This window comes from Pecten maximus, chromosome 7, assembly GCF_902652985.1.
Source record: "Pecten maximus chromosome 7, xPecMax1.1, whole genome shotgun sequence".
Taxonomy (NCBI): Eukaryota; Metazoa; Mollusca; class Bivalvia; order Pectinida; family Pectinidae; genus Pecten; species Pecten maximus.
Window position 1 is genome coordinate 37,476,384 of NC_047021.1, and position 19,355 is coordinate 37,495,738.

At 45.3% G+C, this 19,355-nt stretch overlaps 3 protein-coding genes across 3 annotated transcripts in view; all 3 read right to left on the reverse strand.

Moving 5' to 3' along the window:
• LOC117330756 (cysteine-rich DPF motif domain-containing protein 1-like) overlaps positions 1–19,355 on the reverse strand; it is a 59,161-nt gene that overhangs the window by 9,345 nt on the left and 30,461 nt on the right. The gene's annotated exons all lie outside the window — the stretch shown is intronic.
• LOC117331206 (proteoglycan 4-like) lies at positions 68–3,451 on the reverse strand. The gene is made up of 2 exons (XM_033889803.1): positions 2,967–3,451; positions 68–2,534 (listed from the first exon to the last, which is right to left on the reverse strand). The coding sequence occupies exons 1-2, from the start codon at positions 3,449–3,451 to the stop codon at positions 68–70; spliced, it is 2,952 nt and encodes a 983-aa protein (XP_033745694.1).
• The window catches only part of LOC117331207 (proteoglycan 4-like), a 34,016-nt gene continuing 18,213 nt past the window's right edge, over positions 3,553–19,355 (reverse strand). The window contains exon 2 of the mRNA XM_033889804.1: positions 3,553–7,197. Within this exon, the coding sequence (XP_033745695.1) occupies positions 3,553–7,197 (3,645 nt within the window). The remainder of the gene's footprint in view (positions 7,198–19,355) is intronic.

The following is a 19,355-nucleotide window of genomic DNA, read 5'->3' on the forward strand; positions in this document are numbered from 1 at the left end:
GGTCCTGCAGGGGCCGGTGTGTGGTGGTTGGCTTGGTGGCGGGTCCTACGCATGTGTCTGTGTGGGTCTAGACGGGGCCGGTGTGGTTGGTTTGCTTGTGTGTAGGGTCCTCGGTGGTGGTCCTGTGATTGGGTCTGACGGGTGCCGGTGTGCGGTTGCTTGTGTGCGGGTCGCGCTGTGGCTGTGTTGGGTCTGCCGGGCAGGTGTGTGGTTGCTTGTGTGCGGGTCTCGGCTGTGTCTGTGTGGGTCTGCCGGGCCGGTGTGTGGTTGCTTGTGTGCGGGTCTCGCTGTGTCTGTGTGGGTCTGCCGGGCCGGGTTTTTTTGGGGTTTTGCTTGTGTGGGGTTCCCTTGTCTGTGTGGTCTCCGGGGGCCGTGTGGGGTTCTTGTGGCGGTCTGCTGGTCGTGTGGGTCTCCGGGGCCTTTGTCGGTTGCTTGTGTGGGGGTCTCGCTGTTCTTTGTCTCTGCCCCGTGTTGGTTCTTGTTCTTTCTCCTTTTTTGTTGGTCTCCCCGTTTGGTTCTTTTCTCTCCCTGTTTTTTTTCCCGTTGGGGGCCTTTTTTTTTTTTTGGGTCTCGTTGTCTTTTTTTCTGCCGGGCCGGTTGGGGTTTTGCTTGTGGCGGGCTCGCTTTTTTGTTTGGGTCTGCCGGGCCGGTGTTGGTTGCTTGTGTGGGGTTGGTGTTTGTCGGTGTGGGGGGGTTTTTTGGTTTCTGTGGGTTTTTTTGTGGGGGTTTGGGGGGTGTGTGGTTGTTGTGTGGGGGTTTCCGTTGTTTTGTGGGTCTGGGGGGTGTGCGGTTTTTGTGTGCGGTTCGCTGTGTTTGTCGGTCTGGGGGGCCGGTGTGGGGTTTTCTTGTGTGCGGGTTCCTGTGTCTGTGTGGGTCTCCGGGGCCGGGGTGGTTCTTGTTGCGGGTCTCCTGGTCTTTGGTGGGTCTGGGGGCCGGGTGGGGTGGTTTTTTGTTGCGGGTCCCCTTTTGTCTTTTGTGGTCTCGGGGCCTGTTTTTTTCTTGTTCGGTTTCCCCTTTCTTTGGGGGTCTCCGGGGCCGGTTTCTTTTTCTTTTTTCCGGGTTCCTTTTTCTTTGGGGGGGGTCCCCCTTTTTGTTTCTTGTTGCGTTCTCGCTTTCTTTTTGTCTCCCCCTTTTTTGCTTGTGGGGTCTCGCTTTCTGTGTGGGTCTGCGGGGGGGGGTTTGGGGTTGCTTTGTGCGGGTCTCGCTTGCCCGTGGGGTCTCCGGGGCCGGTGTGTGGTTGTTGTGTCTCTCCTTTTCCCTGTTCGGTCTGCCGCGGCCGGTGTTGGTTGTTTGTGTCGGTCTCCGTTCTGTTGGGTCCCCCCGGGGGGGGTGTTTTTTGTTCGGGCTCGCGTGTCTGTGTGGGTCTCCGGGGCCGGTGGGTGGTTGCTTGTTGGGGTCTCGCTTGTCTGTTGGGTCTGCCGGGGCCTGTGTCGTTCGGGGTGTGCGGGCTCGTTTGTTTGTGGGGTCCCGGGGGCCGTGGTGGGGTTGCGGTGTGTGCGGGTCCCCTGTGTCTGTGTGGGCTCCGGGGCCGGTGTGTCTTGTTTGTTCGGGTCCGCGGGGGGTCTGTGTCGGTCTGCCGGGGCCGGGTTGTTGTTTTGTTTGCGGGCTCCTGTGTCGTGTCGGTTGGCCGGGGGCCGGGTGGGTTTGCTTGTGTGCGGTTCGCTGTTTCTGTGTGGGTCGCCGGGGCCGTTGTGGTTCTTGTGTCGGGTCCCTGTGTCTTTTTTCGGTCTCCCGGGGGCCCGGGGTTTTGGGGGTTTTGCTTGTGTGCGGTCTCGCTGTTTCTGTTGGGTTCCCGGGGCCGGTGTGGGGGTTGCTTGTGTCGGGTCTCCTGGTCTTTTTCGTCTGCCGGGGCCGGTGTGTGTTCTTTGTTGGGGGCTCCTGTTGTGTGGGGTCTGCCGGGGCCGGGGGTTGGTTCTTGTTGCGGGTCTCGCTTTTTTGGTGTCCTGCCGGGGCCGGTGTGGGGGTTCTTGTGTGCGGCTCGCTGTGTCTGTGGGTTCCCCGGGCCCGGTGTGGGGTTTTCTTTGTGCGGTCTCCTGTTCTTGCGGTCCCCGGGGCCGGTGTGTGGTTGTTTGCGGGCCTTCCGCTTGTCTGTCGTCTCCGGGGCCGGTGTGTGGTTGCTTGTGTGCGGGTCTCGCTGTTTGGTTTTTGGGGTTTTCCGGGCCGGGTGTTGGGGGTCTGCGTGCCCTTTTTCGGTCTGCCGGGGCCCGGTGTTCGGGTCTCCGTGTCTGTGTGGTCTGCCGGGGCCCGGGGTTTTTTGGTTGCTTTTTTTGCGGGTCTCGCTTGTCTTGGGGTCTGCCGGGGCCGGTGTTGGTTGCTTGTGTCGGGTTCGCTGTGTCGTGGGGGTCTGCCGGGGCCTGTGTTGTTGCTTGTGTGCGGTCTCGCGGCCTTTTGTCGGTCCCCCGGGCCTGTTTTTGCTTGTGTGCTCTCGTTTTTTGGGTTCTCCCGGGCCTTCTTTTTCTTTTTTCGGGTCTCCTTTTTTTGGGGGGTCTGCCCCTTTTTTTGGGGCTTTTTTCCCCTCCTTTCTTTTTTCTCCCCTTTTTTTTTTTTTCTTTCTCTTTTCTTTTTTTCTCCCCTTTTTCTTTTTTTTCTCCTTGTCTTTTTTTCCCTCCTTTTTTTTGGGGCTTTTTCTCCCCTTTTTCTTTTTTTCTCCCCGGTTTTTTTTGTTTTTTCCTTTCTCCTTTCTTTGGTTGGGGGGGCCGGGTGGGGGTTGCTGTGTGGGGGGCTCGCTGTTTTGTGTTTTTCCCGGGGCCGGTTGTGGTTGTTGTGTGCGGGTCTCGCTGTGTCTGTGTGGGTCGGGGGGCCGGTGTGTGGTTCTTTGTGGGGGTCTCCTTTTTTGTTTTCTGCCGGGGCCGGTTGGGGGGTTTGCTTGTGTGCGGGTCTCGCGTTTCTGGGGGGTCTCCCCGGGCCCGGTTTTTTTTTGTTGGGGTTGTGTGTTGTGTGGTTCCCCCCGGGGGGGTGTGTGGTACTTGTTTGCGGTCCGCTGTGTTGGTGGGCTGCCGGGCCGGTGTTGGTTGCTTGTGTGGGTCTCGCTTTGTCTGTGCGCTTCCCGGGGCCTGTGCGGTTGCTTGTTGCGGTCCGCGTGTCTGTGTGGGTCCGCCGGGGCGGCCTTTTGGTTGCTTGTGTCCCGGTCTCGCGGTCCTGTGTTCGGTCTGCCGGGGCCGGTGTGTGGTTGCTTGCGTGCGGCTCTCCTGTGTCGTTTCGGTCTGCCGGGCCGGGTTGTGTGGTTGCTTGTGTGCGGGGTCTCGCTGTGTCTGTGTGGGTCTGCCGGGGGCCGGGTTCGGGTGTCGGGTTTTCGGTCTGCCGGGCCGGTGTGCGGGTCTCGCTGTGTCGGGTGTCGTCGCCGGGGCGGTTGGGTTGTTGTGTGCGGTCTCGCTGGTCTGTGGGGTCTGCCGGGCCGGTGTTGTTTTTGGGTGTGCGGTCTCCTTGTCTGTTGTCGGTCTGCCGGGGCCATGGTGGGGTTCTTGTTGTGCGGTCTCCCCTGTCTGGGGTCTGCCGGGGCCGTGTGCGGTTGCTTGTGTGGTCTCGCTGTTGTCTGTTCGTCTCCGGGCCGTGTTATTTTGCTTTGTGCGTCTCTTTGTCTGTGGGGGTCTCCCGGGCCGGTGTGTGGTTGTTTGTGTGCGGTCCTCGCTGTGTCCTGTTCGGTCTGCCCGGGGCCGTGTGTGGTTCTTTGTGGGGTCTCTCTGGTCGTGTGTGTTCTCCGGGGCCGGTGTTGGTTTGCTTGTGTGGGGGTCCCTGTCTGTTGGGTCTGCCGGGGCCGTGTGGTGGTTGCTGTGTGCGGGTCTCGCTGTGTCTGTGTCGGTCTCCGGGCCGGGTTGTTTGCTTGTGTGCGGTCTCCTTGTCTGTTGTTGGGTCTCCGGGCCGTGTGTGGTTTCTTGTGTGGGGTCTCCTTGTCTGTGTGGTTCTCCCGGGGCCGGTTTGTGGGTTGCTTGTGTGCGGGTCTCTGTGTCTGTGTCGTCTGCCGGGCCTTTGTTTCTTGTGTCGGTTCGCTTTTGTCTGTGTCGGTCTGCCGGGCCGTTGTGTGCTTTGGTGCGGGTTCGCTTTGTCTTTTGGGGGTCCGTCGGCCGTTTGGTGGTTCTTGTGTGCGGGTCTCGCTGTGTCTGTGTGGGTCTGCCGGGGCGGTGTGCGGGTCCGCTGTGTTGTGTCGGTTGCCGGGGCCGGTGTGCGGTTGCTTGTGTGCGGTCTGCTGGCTTTTGTCGGTCTGCCGGGGCCGGTGTGCGGTTGCTTGTGTGCGGTCTGCTGGGGGTTGTGTGGGTCTCCGGGCCGTGTGCGGTTGCTTGTGTGCGGTCTCGACTTTCTGTTCGGTCTGCCGGGGCCGTGTGTGTGTTGCTTGGGTGGGGTCTCGTTTGTGTCTGTGTGGTCCTGCCGGGCCGGTTTTGTGGTTGCTGTTTTGCGGGTTTCTCGCTGTTGTCTGTGTGGGTCTGCCGGGGCACGGTTGTGGTTGCTTGTTTTGCGGGTCTCGCTGTGTTGGTCGGTCTCCGGGGGCCGGTTGTGCGGTTGCTTGTGTGGGGGTTCTGCTGTGTCTGTGTCGGTCTGCCGGGGCCGGTGTGTGGTTGCTTGTGTGGCGGGTCTCGCTGTTCTGTGTGGGTCTCCCGGGGCCGGTGTGCGGTTGCTTGTGTGCGGGTCTCGCTGGGGTCCTGTGTCGGTCTGGGGGGGCCCCGGTGTGTGGTTGCTTGTGGGGCGGGTCTCGCTGTTTTTCGTGTGGGCCCTGCCGGGCCGGTGTGTGGTTGCTTGGTGCGGGTCTCGCTGTGTCTTGTCGGTCTGCCGGGGCCGGTGTGTGGTTGCTTGTGTGCGGGTCTCGCTGTGTCTGTGTGTGTCTGCCGGGGCCGTGTGTGGTTGCTTGTGTGCGGGTCTCGCTGTGTCTGTGTGTGTCTGCCGGGGCCGGTGTGTGGTTGCTTGTGTGCGGGTCATCGCTGTGTCTGTGTGTCGGTCTGCCGGGGCCGGTGTGTGGTTGCTTGTGTGCCGGGTCTCGCTGTGTCTGTGTGTCGGTCTGCCGGGGCCGGTGTGTGGTTGCTTGTGTGCGGGTCTCGCTGTGTCTGTGTTGGGTCTGCCGGGCCGGTGTGTGGTTGCTTGTGTGCGGGTCTCGCTGTGTCTGTGTGTCGGTCTGCCGGGGCCGGTGTGTGGTTGCTTGTGTGCGGGTCTCGCTGTGTCTGTGTCGGTCTGCCGGGGCCGGTGTGTGGTTGCTTGTGTGCGGGTACTCGCTGTGTCTGTGTGGGTCTGCCGCGGCCGGTGTGCGTTGCTTGGTGCGGTCTGCTGTTCTGTTTCTTCTCCGGGCCGGTTTGTTGCTTGTGTGCGGGTCTCGCGGTCTTGTGGGTCTCCGGGGCCGGTGTGGGGTTTCCCTTGTGTGCGGGTCTCGCTGTGTCTGGTGGTCTGCCGCGGCCCTGTGCGTTGCTTTGTTTGCGGGTCTGCTGTGTCTGTGTGGGTCGCCGGGCCCGGTTGTGGTTGCTTGTGTGCGGGTCTCGCTGTTTCTGTGTGGTCTGCCGGGGCCGGTGGTGTTGCTTGTGTGCGGGTCTCGCTGTGTCTGTGTCGGTTTTGCCGGGGCCCGGTGGTTGGTTGCTTGGGGTGCGGGTCTCGCTTGTCTGTGCCCGGTCGCCGGGCCGGTGTGTGTTTGCTTGTTGTGCGGGTCTCGCTGTGTCGTGTGGGTTGCCGGGGCCGGTGTGTGGTTGCTTGTGTGCGGTCTCGCTGTGTCTTGTCGGTCTGCCGGGCCGGGTGCGGTTGCTTGTGCGGGTCTCCCTGTGTCTGTGTCGGTCTCCCGGGGGCCGGTTGCGGTTGCTTGTGTGCGGGTCTCGCTGGGGTCTGTGTGGGTTTCTGCCGGGGCCGGTGTGCGTTGCTTGTGTGCGGGTCTCGCTGGGGTCGTGTCGGTCTGCCCGGGCCGGTGTGGGTTGCTTGTGTGCGGGTCTCGCTGTGTCGTGTCGGTCTGCCGGGCCGGTGTGTGGTTTGCTTGTGTGCGGGTCCGCTGTGTCTGTGTGGGTCTGCCGGGCCGGGTTTGTGTGGTTGCTTGTGTGCGGGTCTCGCTGTGTCTGTTGTCGGTCTGCCGGGGCCGGTGTGCGGTTGCTTGTGGGGCGGGTCTCGCTTGTCTGTGTGGGTCTCCCGGGCCGGTGGGGTGTTGCTTGGGGGCGGCTCCTTTTGTCTGTGGTCTGCCGGGCCTGGTTGTTGGGTCGGGTCTCGCTGTTTCTGTGCGGTCTGCCGGGCCGGTGTTTGGTTGCTTGTGTGCGGGTCTCGCTGTTTTGTCGGTCTGCCGGGGCCGGTGTGTGGTTGCTTGTGTGCGGGTCTCGCTTTGTCTGTGTGGGTCTCCCGGGGGCCGGGTTGTGTGGTTGCTTTTTTGCGGGTCTCGTGTTCTGTGTCTGTCTGCCGGGCCGGTGTGTGGTTGCTTGTGTGCGGGTCTCGCTGTGTCTTTTGTGGGTTTCCCTTTGCCGGGGCCGGTTTGGGTGTTGCTTGTGTGCGGGTCTCGCTGTGTCTGTGTGCGGTCGGCCGGGGCCGGTGTGTGGTTGCTTGTTGGTGCGGGTCTCGTGTTCTGGTCGGTCTGCCGGGCCGGTGTGCGGTTGCTTGTGTTCGGGTCTGCTTGTGTCTGTGTGGGTCTCCGGGGGCCCGGGTTGTGTGGTTGCTTGTGTGCGGGTCTCGCTGTGTCTGTGTGGGTCGCCGGGCCTGTGTGCGGTTTCTTGTGTGCTGGTCTCGCTGTGTCTGTGTGGTCGCGGGCCGGGGGCGGTTGCTTGTGGCGGGTTTCTTTGTGCTGTGTGGGTTGCCGGGGGCCGGTTGTGGTTTCTTGGTGCGGTCTCCTGTGTTTGTGGTCTGCGGGGGCCGGTGTGGTTTTGTGGGGCGGGTCTCGCTGTGTTGTGTGGTTTTCCGGGCCGGGTTGGTGGTTGCTTGTGTGCGGGTCTCGCTGTGTCTGTGTGGTTTGCCGGGGCGGTTTGGTTCTTTTGTGCGGGTCTCCTTTGTCTTTTGGGTCTGCCGGGCCTGTTGCGTTCTTGTGTGGGGTCTCGCTGTGTCTGTGTCGGTTTTCCGGGGCCGGTGTGTGGTTGCTTGTGTGCGGGTCCTCGCTGTGTCTGTGTGGTTCTGCCGGGGCCGGTGTGTGGTTCTTGTGTGCGGGTCTCGCTGTGTCTGTGTGGGTCTCCCGGGGCCGGTGTGTGGTTGCTTTGTGTGGGGGTTTCTCGGTTTTCTGCTTTCGCCTCTTTTTTGCCGCTTTCTTCTTCCCGATGCCCACTATTCAGCTGTCACACCTTAGCTGTCACAAGGTGTGACAAAGCTTAGTACATACAGTCAAGGTGTTTCTCTGTTGGAAAGAAAATCACAATAAACATACATACAAACTGACATTTAAAGGGAGAGTCAATACTGCATTTCACAACTCAATTCTTGTTTTGTATTGTCCACATGGACTGTTTCCATAGCAACAGAATATTTAAAGATAAGAAAAATATATACACGTATATTGAAAATGAAAAATTATTAACGAAAGACACAACTAGTGCATTAGCCTGATAATTATAATATATAATGTGTACAAAGTTCAGTAGATATGTAATGAGTTCAATTGCAGCCCAAAAAAGTAAGTGAATTGTGCATTTTAGTAATTTCATTTCTATGGTAACAGGAACAAAATTAAACTAGAAATGTCTGTAAGATATAAATGCCCCTGCTACCACTTGACGTCCTGAAACACAGTTTGGTGAGGATCACATCAGCAGTTCCTGAGATTAGCTAGTTACATTGCATTCAGACGGGACGGGACGGGACAGACTATACTATATGCCCCCCCATTTTATGGTAGGGGCATAAAAATGAAACTTCCCTCAGGTACTGAAATGGACAACTACTAAGGGCACTATGTATGTTTTATAGTTCTTGAAATTGATGCTTGGAACCAATTAGTTTTTTTTTTAACTTTTGACTATTTCTAAAATACTAAATTTTAAGCCCCTTCTTTCCTGAGTTTGTAACCCATAACCCAGGGATTATTTGTACTTCAGAAAAATTAGATGTGTATGTGTAGATTTTAACACATTTGCATGTTAGAAATGAAATACATTTCACCGTGGATAACAAGAGGCCCAGAGGGCCTGCATCGCTCACCTGGCTATTTCAGTAATCATGGCAAAATACTCTCATTAAAATTATAATACAAATATTTTCTACTTTTGAGCTGCCCCTCCAATAAATGTTCAAACAAAATGTGGACTAATTCCTGTTGTTCGAAAAGAAGATGAAGATTTTTAAAGAATAAGCTATTTCCTTTCTTAGACCCCAGGGGAGCCACAGTCCTCAATACACAACACTGAATCTTCTCTGTCCTATAGAGCTCCTGACAGAATTTCATCAAAATCCATTCAGTCGTTAGACCAGTACCCCTATTTCCCCTCTAGTGCCCCACGGGAGCCCCACCCCTACGATAATACGAAATTGCATCTCCTTTGCTCAATAAAACCACCACCACCACTTGCCCCCCCCCCCCCCCCCCCCCCCCCCCCCCCCCCCCCCCCCCCCCCCTTTTCTTTATACAATGATGGATCTCATTTGCCCAACAACATTCTATATCCAATTTGTTCAAAATCCATTCAGGCGTTCAGGAATAGTAGAGATTTAAAGGAAATGTTGATGGATGCCGGATGCTGCACCATGGCATAAGCTCAAGAGGTTACATGTCAAAGTCATGTTTTCACCAATTGTAGCTAATTTGTAAGTAACATGTGATACGGCTTGTAAATTTTGACATCCAGTCCATCAATTCTAATTAAATGTCAGACATATCATCATATAGATGTCATATGAAAATAAAACTGGATACAATGTTTGGATTGTGTTGCCATGCTGACAAATCACCTAAAGATTAATTATTAATTATGGTAAACGTGAAATGATTGAACTATTATTGAATAAAATTAAACAAAAACAAAGACTTTTCTGTAAGTTTCATTTGAATAATAACCTTCACATGAGCTGAAAAGTGAAAAGTGAAACTGAAACAGGATTTGTATAAAGTAACACATAAATACAATTGATTGTCTGTGAAAATGTTTGACAGATCAGTTGGTTTTAATCACTCTAAACTTATTCCTTTTTTATTTTAAAAACAATAGTATACACATGCTTCATTGTAAACCTTAAATAAGGTAACACTTATGGGTTTAAGATAATAGACATCTGTCACTTCGACAGTTACCTAAAGTTGGCTGACAATAATATAAAGAAATCTACAGGTAAATTAACATTCAAGTTCAGGTATGATATGTCAATGTGTGCCAACTCGTACTTGTTTAATGTACTTTTCAGGTAAAAGTTAGTAACATGAACATAATCTCCAAAACAACTTAGGTCACATGCTGTTTTAACAGATTCAGAGCATCTAATGAAATTTCATTTCTTTATAATTAATGCAAGTTACAAGTTCAGGATGTTTTCATCTTAGACAGTCAGAAGAAGTAAATATATGAAATAAAATTCCACAGAGGTGAGGTGGATGTGACTCGCTTGTGTCCAACTAATTGAAAAGGTGTCATTTCAAATTTTTCAAGGCCACCATATGAAAAGCATCATGATTTCTGCTGCTGATAAGTTCAACAGAGGTGGATGTGTCGCTTGCGCCCAATTAATTGAAAGGGTGTCATTTTGAAACTTTCAAGGCCACCATATGAAAAGCATCATGCTTCCTGTTGCTAGTTGGTTTGGTTGGTTGATGGAGTTCAATGTCCATTTGGTTTGTTTTTGTTTAACGTCCTATTAACAGCCAGGGTCATTTAAGGACGTGCCAGGTTTTAAAGGTGGAGGAAAGCCGGAGAAAAACCACCGGCCTACGGTCAGTACCTGGCAACTGCCCCACGTAGGTTTCGAACTCGCAACCCAGAGGTGGAGGGCTAGTGATAAAGTGTCGGGACACCTTAACCACTCGGCCACCGCGGCCCCAATGTCCAAACAACATCTGAGGTCATATGTGGAAGGTATTATGATTGCGTGATACTGATGTGTGTGGTATAACTCATATAACTCCAGCAGCAGACGGAATTTGACATAAGGATTGAATTTAAACTGTAATCCCTATATTGATGTAACAAGCAGTAGTGAAAAAGCTATAGTAACTTGTCCTAAGAATGTCCTATGTGTAAAGGGCTATAACTCCAGAATAAAAACAATATTGACACAGGATATCAACTTCAAATGTTAATCATTACTAAGTCACATACAAAGATAGAAATTGAAATGGCAAGCAGGCTGGAAAAACTGTTGATTGTGTGATTATTAACCGCATGCAAAGGGCCATAACTCCAGTAAATATTTCACATGATGTTCAAACTCAATCAGTAATCTAATACAAGAGGCTCAATGGGCCTGTATCGCTCACCTGGCTCTACAGCAACTTTGAAGTTGATTGAGGTCATTTCTACAGATACTATGCTGATTACCTCTTTATTCAAATATCATAGTAAGCTAGGTTTATTCATGTCAATAAATTTTCTAGTCCTTCATTCCAGCATTCTATTGGCCTAATATCAGGTCTCGGAGGCTCTTGGCTATCGCAAAATTGTTGTTTACACCTTCGGGCAGGTGAGCTTATAATGAAGCTCAATAACAAGTAATAAATTGATGTAGCGACAGTAGCAAAAAAAAGTCTGGAAAACATTACAAGGATTTCTTATGTGCAAAGGGTCATAACTCCAATAAGAAATGGAATATTGACTCCGGGTTGAGTTCAAACTGTAATTCATTTTGACAAAAGTCACATACTAAATTACAAATTGATATGGCATACAATAAGCAATATGGCCAGAAAACTAAAGTGTGACTGATGACGGGTGATGACGAAGTGATCCCGATGTTATTAACTACCTCCAAAAGTTACATACTTTATGCCATTTCTCTATAAAATTTCTAAAACAATATTACATCATTATGCTGCCCTATATTTGAATTGCAAAGATCTGAAGCAAACGGAAGGAAAAACAGTCAAGATGACACCATTACATTCACACATTACAGTGGGCGTATAACAGCTGACATCACAGTCGAATTGTCAACGTTTGGAGGGACACTGATATATTGTGTCTTTAGTAATTGAGCGATATAACAAAGGAGTCAACAGAACGTTGGGCATTTCTTTTTCGTTTACACGAGGGACCAGTAAACAAGTCAATGTCGTCTGTAAACAAATGTGTGGGAGGAAGTACAGTCACAACAAAACGTTTAAATCTTATAAGACCACACACTAGAACAATGCGTTGGGGACAGTATTTCTTTTAAACAGATATTATTTTTCTGGAGAAATACAAACTAGTTTGTTAGCAATTACGCCAGGAGGTAGACTATTTGAAAATTCTATTGAGATATGGAGATGGATACTGGCATTAAATATATATACATTTGTACTACGTAATGTACAGATGTAGTACTGAGAATTCATTGTTTTCTTTGTCTTTTAATACACAACATACAGACTTCTTAGAATAATAACCTTAATTTGTGTTTTTATCTAGGGATGCTTCTAGTCAAATATGAATGATATCCAGCTCATAGCTCTAGAGAAGAAGTCATTTATAGCAATAGCCAAATTCCTACAACCCCACCCGGGCACCCTCTTTGGTTCCGCCCCTAAGCTCTGCGGAGGGGGTCAACCCCAACAATTGTACAATCTTTAATCCCCGACACCCTAGGTGCTTCCAGTTAAATAAAATCATTGGTTAAAAAGAAGCGGCAAGACTGCTTTTCTCACATTTGGATCCAGAATTTGTTACAGTTGTGATCAAAGTAGCGATTTAAAGGAAAATTTGATGAATGATGAATGTCTGCACGTCCAGACGAAGGGCGCGCAATGGCATTATAAGCTCACCAGTCCTTTGGACAAGGCCAAGGGGAGCTAAACATCCATTTAAAAGAAAAATGAAAAAAAAAAGATTGTGATGGCAGTTGAACCTATCAAATAACAACGGCCCAATTATATATTATATTTAATCACATGACTGATGTCACACAAGAATATAATGAACTTTTCAAAGCATAATACTCTTTGAAATATGCAAAGATCTTCTTGTCCTCCATATTTGGACATTAACAATATTGTAATCAGATGCTTACACATGCATCATTCTGGTTGGACGAAAACATAGCATGCTGAGCGTGGGGAAAGGCAAGCCTGTACCAACCACAAAGGTGATCTACTAACGGGGCTGCCATGACATGGCTTTTTAACATATTCCAATATATATATTTCGATAAACAACTACTGTGTTGCGCTACATATCGTGATATTTTCCCTTCTGTAATATGTTTTGTAATTCCTAACCAGGCCTATCTGTTATTTGAAATATTATTTCATAAAATGATTGATTGATATATCACCAATTAAATGAATCAGTTCATTCATATGCATTTATATATCTAATCAATTATTATTATGAAAATGAAATTGAAATAAATAAACATGATCTATTTGTGTTTTTTGTTGTTGTTGAAATTATGATGCTTATAAGGAAATCTTCCTGAATGCTGATCTAGAAATTATTTTGAATTCGCAAATATGGCCGATATATCCCAACTTACATGTCTATATGTGAACCTTTCGCTTGATCCTTTCAATCCAATGAATCTTGAACTAAGATGATAAAAACATTTCATCTACAAATATTGATGGTTTCAGGTTTTTTCTATTTTCATGCTGATTGTCTGTCAGCCTACACATCGTAGAAGTCTCTGAGCATGTGTCACATTCTGTAAAATGACGAAAATTTGTTCGACCGATCAACAAAATACTTAGTACTTTTCATGTCATGGGTGTGGTATCAACAGAAAGTTAACAAACTCTGTTATATAAGAAAAAAAAATTAATTGTTTGCTTTTGCTGATGAGAAAAACAAGTGATACGAGGGCAGATTGTTAAGTTGTGAGCCTCATATTGAAGGATTTGAATTTTGTCGGACATATTATATTATTTTTCAACATAATCCCCTTCAGTATCTATACACTTTCGCCAGTGGTGATTAAGGGCCCCCGAATGCCACTTTTATAGAACTCTTTTTCTTGTCTGTTCAGAAAGTCATCCACTGCATGTTAGGGTTAGGGTTAGGGTGTCTGAAATAGCAGTTTTGGAAATAGATGAAAGTCTGATGGAGCGAAATCAGGTGAATAAGGCAGATGCTCAATCATTTTTTAGCCACAATTGTTAATGGCAGCCATGGCAATGACAGACTCTTTCACCCTAACCCTAACCGATTTTGTCCATTTTGCAAAAGCCGCTTGCAATTGTCTTGTTTACTTTAGAGTGCTACCTCGTTGATATAAACTAACCAAATGAGACCAGTCCTTGGGTACACAGCCCTATATAGTCAGAGAATAGTAGGACTTAAAAAGGACATCCTTGAGTACCTCCTTCAATACGAAGCTCACAACTTATCAATCAGCCCACTAGTTAGCAACACTGTAATTTTAAAAATACAGAAAATCATTTTCTGAATCAGAATGGCAATCCTATTCAAAATGACAGTTGAGGTTTTAGGTATTTGGCAGTAAGGTGAGTAGATTTACTTATAAATCGAATTTCCCCTATATGTTTTATGTATTTTATTTACATAAATTTTCCAATAACAGACAAAAGAAAAAATTACTGAAACGTATAAAAAATTTAGGTCTGATATCCCTGTACACAAATATACATTGTATGCAGCTATTTATACTACAGAGGAAGACAAATATATAAATGAATCTGTCTTAAAATAACAACTTAAAAATAAATCACCATTTTACTGGGGTTTGTGTGTTTTTTTGCTATTCTGAGGATCAGATTAAGTTTCCATAAATATATATTGAGAATGAAAATGATAAAGAAAATAATTGTTTCCAAAATTTTCAAAAAAAAAAAAAAAAAAAATCTTACATGCAATAAACTTCACTTTGTGTTGACCCCTTATATCTTGCTTCCAAATTTGGTTTGAAAAGTGTAAAAGTTTCCTTAAATCAATATTACGATGTTGTCATACACTCCTAATATCAGGAAATGCTTACAGATAAACATGTAAGACATTCTGGTAAAGGATCGACAGCAGAAGGCAGGCTTAAATCAGATACCTGAGGTTTCCTGATACCTTGGTCCCTATAAGCTGGTTAATACCTGCAGATATTCAGATAACAATGTCGTATATCATGCTGAAATATCTTGCTTGTCGCTTAGTTTTATTTCGAGATCGTGACAAACACTTTTCAATTACTTCCGAGTCGTCGTGCTTTTATCAGCTGGTACTTCTTAAGCAATCTACCCAAAATAAACCCTAATTTTATCACCCTGTATTTGGTGTGGATGGCCATTTTGTGTACATATCATGTTGACAATGGATAATCAAGAGGCCCATAGGTCTTAATAAGTGCCTTTCTAAGGTCTGATGTACAAAGATAAAAAAAAAAATTTGTGATGTGATGGAACTATTCATATACTGAATATACTCTCGAGTAATTCTGGAGGCAGTGCGAGGAGGAGTGTTGGTGGGGTCGGATGGGGTGGGGTGGGGGGCGGGGGGTTGGCACATGTAGTTTTCTAAGGGATGCTTCAATGTAAATCATGCTATTTAAATCTCTAATATAGGCACCTCAATTAAAAATATATATGAACATTGTCATCCTCAAATAAGCCCAACCTTCTCCCCTCGTGAGAAAGTTTAGTGCCATATTTATCCCAAATAAGTCCCCTCCCCTAGTGTAAAAGGCTAAAGGCTTAGCTCATCACTAAATAAGTCCCTCCCTTAGTGTAAAAGGCTAAAGGAGGCTTTATTATATCACTAAATAAGCCCCTCCCTGTAGTGTAAAAGGCTTAATGCTTTGCTATATCACTAAATATAGGTTTGCTATATCCTCAAATAAGCCCCCTCCTCTAGTGTAAAAGGCTGTAGGAGGCTTACTATATCCTCAAATAAGCCCCTCCTCTAGTGTAAAAGGCTGTAGGAGGCTTACTATATCCTCAAATAAGCCCCCTCCTCTAGTGTAAAAGGCTGTAGGAGGCTTACTATATCCTCAAATAAGCCCCCTCCTCTAGTGTAAAAGGCTGTAGGAGGCTTACTATATCCTCAAATAAGGTTTAATATATATACCTGGTATTCAAAAGTAATGTCAATACATGTGATGTAATTACGGCAACTATGATTGACCTATTCAACAAAATGTTGGAAGGATGACCACTATATTAACTTATAGCTTGAAACCTTGAAAAAACGATATTGATCAGCCCTTACTATAGATAACTGGGTTTTTTTAATTAGAATTTCAGAGCCTATTTGAAACCGAAAATATTTTTTTATTTTTATTTTTTTATTTATACCCTCTTATACCCTCTGGTAAGTAGCTTTCAGAACATGTAATTTTGAATACCATCATAAAATGATGTATGCAACTCTTTTCTTTTAAAAAAATATTGTTTCCAAGAAAGTAAGGAGTAAACTTATTGTGAAATTATTACACATTTGTTCTCAACTGAATAAGGTGACATGGATGGCTTATATATACTGCCCAATTATGACATACTTGTATGAAATTTTTACATTTGTTTGAGCAAAAACCAACATATACCTCTGAACAGAGTATAAATAATCATTTAACTTTGTTTATAACAACAAAAGGTAAGACATATCTCTAACTGCAGTAAATGTCATGAAAAAGTTATCAAAATTGTCATATTATCAACTTTTTCCTTCCTTATGATCTTTTATCCCGTAACTAACAGGACGTAACAAGCCTTCCTAATAAGGCCTGAAATATGTCCCAATAATGGCACTTAGAAATACAGCGTTTTAATTGGCCGATGGACAGGCTAAGTAATTGTTGATACGACAACCTGTATTCATTTATTGGGGAAGTTACATGATTTTTTTCGCATGCCTAACCACACCAATTAAAGCCTCATCAAATCACTTGGGAGAAATAACACATCCCCTCACGACTCGGCGGTAACCACACAGAGAGTAGACCCTAGGAACGATAAATGAACAGGTTTTCCTCATTTTTTTTCGCAGGCCTCTGGATCAGTTCCCACAGTGGGACAAGCTTCCTAGACGATTCTCACACGAGGAACAAAATAGTTAAGCTGGACTTCATCAAGCGGCGTTAAAACTGTAGTAACAGTTATTGACCTGTTGTCTCTTTGTCGAAGATCAATGACATTTCTTACCTGCAGTGACACTTAACGGCCAATACACAAACTTTTCATCAAGCTCAACAACGTCTAATTATGGCAAGCAAAAACACTCGTCTGATCTAGCAGCCACCTTATAGACTACTTGATAGCTAGATCTGGTCTGCCGTCAACATTCGCAGACAGATCGCGTCCCGGCCCAGAGACGGCTTGGATTATTTGTCTTAAAGCTCCGTTATGAATTTGCCAGTTGTCAAGCCAGCCCCAATAGCAGTCAAGAGCTGTCTTCAACCGACTCAAGAGCCATCCACGTTCAACGACGGTTAACATCAAAGGCATCCAGCAGTAGATGATACCACAATATTTGTTATACTTTAACATCCAATAAATAGCATAATGATTTGGTGTCACTTTCAAGAAGACCCTATCAACTGAAAAATCATCCATGATTATACATACAAGAGTTAAATAGCATTAGGGAAATAGATCTTGGCCTGCAGCACCGAAACAATTTACCTGCTGGTTTCTATCTTGACAAAACATTTGTAAACTGAAAATTTAGTCTAAATTATTCCAATTGTTTTTCTATTGATAAGTCAAATCTGGGGAAAAAAACTGTCTATAGTGCCACCTACATTTCTGTCCACGATGGGCAGGTTCTGTATTAACACATAATTTGTTGAGAATAAAGTATCCTGTACAAAGGGTTCAATTTATCAAGACAAAACAATATCACAAAAAAAAAAAAAAAAATAAAAAAAATTATTAACAAAACTGAATTCCTATCCACCTGACTATGAATGACTGAGAATTTTACCAAACCTCCAATTCCTAAAGAAGAAGGGTTTTAAAGAGTTTAATTCATTTCAGTTATTGGACCCCCGACCCTCTAGTTCTAGGGGATAAAGATTCACATTTTATACACAATTGATTGCTCTTCATCCATATTTCAGACCCATACGTGCCAAATAAAGGCCTGTTCAGCTAAACAAATCTTTATTGGTTTCAAAATTTTAACTCAGTTCCTTTTTGTTCCATACTTTTGGAAAAATTTTAAAATTGAAAACTAACAAATGAAAGATTAGGACAGGCCTAGGATGTGTATTGCAAAGAAATAAAACAATATGTATGTCATATCAATTATTAAGATTATAAACCACCTAAAACACAATAATTTTTGTGCAGTATTTGACCCTTCCTCTTTACACACACACACCTCCACCATCACCAACAACCCCTCCCATCATTTGCACCACAGAGCAGAGAACAGAGACGGTGGTCAGATTCAGAAATCAGGCAGCACCACAGCAGCTCTAATAGGTTAACACCTACAGATGCTACAGACTGTCTTATCAGATTTCATAAGTAAGTGCATTTTACTTGCACTTAATTGAAAGCATGTAGGATATATCCCTTCTGGGGGTCTTCTTCAACAAAATTTGATTACAGAACCACAAAAACATGCAGAACAGTTTAAAAAAAAAACCAGAAATATATATAAAAAAAAAATAATAAAAAAAAATGTTTGTTATCAAATCAAAAAGACTCCCAAGAAGATATGCTTGGATCAGTGAAAAGTTAAATACAGCATTGTTTCTAGTATCATCAAACACAGAATAGAATTGAGATGTTAATCTAGTGTAAAACAGCACCACCCATTAAGTCATAAAAATGGCTGCCGTCTTTCTTGATATCAAATGAAAACTAAACTGAATGTTAAATTTTGTCAGGGTTTTAATTAAAATTGATTAAATTTATATTGGCAACATGCATACATTGTAAAAAGTTTGTTTTTATTGAAGTTTTGTAATAGAATCAAACTTAGATACACATGTTGATCTGCTGGTTAGCAGACGACACTTCAATGGAACAGAAAACAACTCATTTACAGATTCTGATTTGTGGGAACACCCACATAAAGAGTAACGGAAATCAGCTGAATGAAAACCACACAAATTAACACTTACAGACCACAAGAAATCAAAAATCTGACAAAGGATTAAAACAATAAATACATCAAAATGATCTGGTAAGTGAAACAAAAGATACATAATATATATAAATTTAAGAAAAAAGAAAAATAAACCATGAAAGAATGATTTAAAAAAAAAAAAAAAACAGATACTTTGTGGTTAATACTTGCATTATTAGGTAAATTTGAAATGCTTTTCCAGAGGCTTCTTTTTGGGTAAATATACCTTGCAATTTTGACTGGTTTCGAACCAGCCCTAAATAATACAAGATTATCAACATTATATTCATTTAATATTGATCAAAGTACACCACACTCTTCTTAAATGCAACAATTTGTGTAGCAGTATTCAAGCCATGCCTGAAAGAGAAAATAAATCCTAACTAGAATCAATAGACAGCAATTATTTCTTACTGGCTGAAATTCACTCCTATATAGTTTAATTGGGACATGAAGTCAAAATGAGAATGAGGCAGAATAATGTTATCTGACAATGAAAAATGAAGAAAATATTAAGTTATATTACCGTTCTGTTTTATGTGAAAAGTCATCTGGTGTTATCTCTCTTCTCAACACAAAATTTCATTGTAATTATCTCCCTTTTCAAGACAAGATTGTGCTGAAGTTATCTCCCTTCTCATGACAAGATCCTGATGTGAAGTTATCTCCCTTCTCAAGACAAGATTGGGCTGAATTTATCTCCCTTCTGAAGGTAACATTCTGAGGTGAAGTTGTCTCCCTTCTCAAGTTATGCTAGTACTGAAGTTATCTCCCTTCTCAAAACAAGACTCTGCTTATGATGGTTTAGTTATCTCCCATTTCAAAACAAAATCTTGATTTAGGGAGAGGGCTTGTATAAGCACAGCCTGTTGCCAAATTCCCTTTAAATCTTTTGGTGATATTACATGGAGGTGTCACCAATATGACATTCCACTTTTGTTTTTGTTTTTTTTTCAAATGTCATCTCGCACTATAAAATTGTGTCATAAGTTACAAATTAATAAGCAATTTAATTCATATGTAATTTGCTATATTTGGAATGTAGGTCAAAACAACATTTCTATGAATAGAGTCTGTCCAAAAGTACATTATATATTACTGCTGTATATTACATAATGATAAATAGAGCAGAACAAATTATACAGGAAGCAGTTCAGACAAGAATGTCTCAGAAGTAAAGGTGTCACCTGTACATAGCCAATATTACATACACTAAGAGAAATCAGATGAGGAAGACACACTATAAATGTAGAAAAAAAAAAATGGTTGGTGGTTATATGTAATTATAAA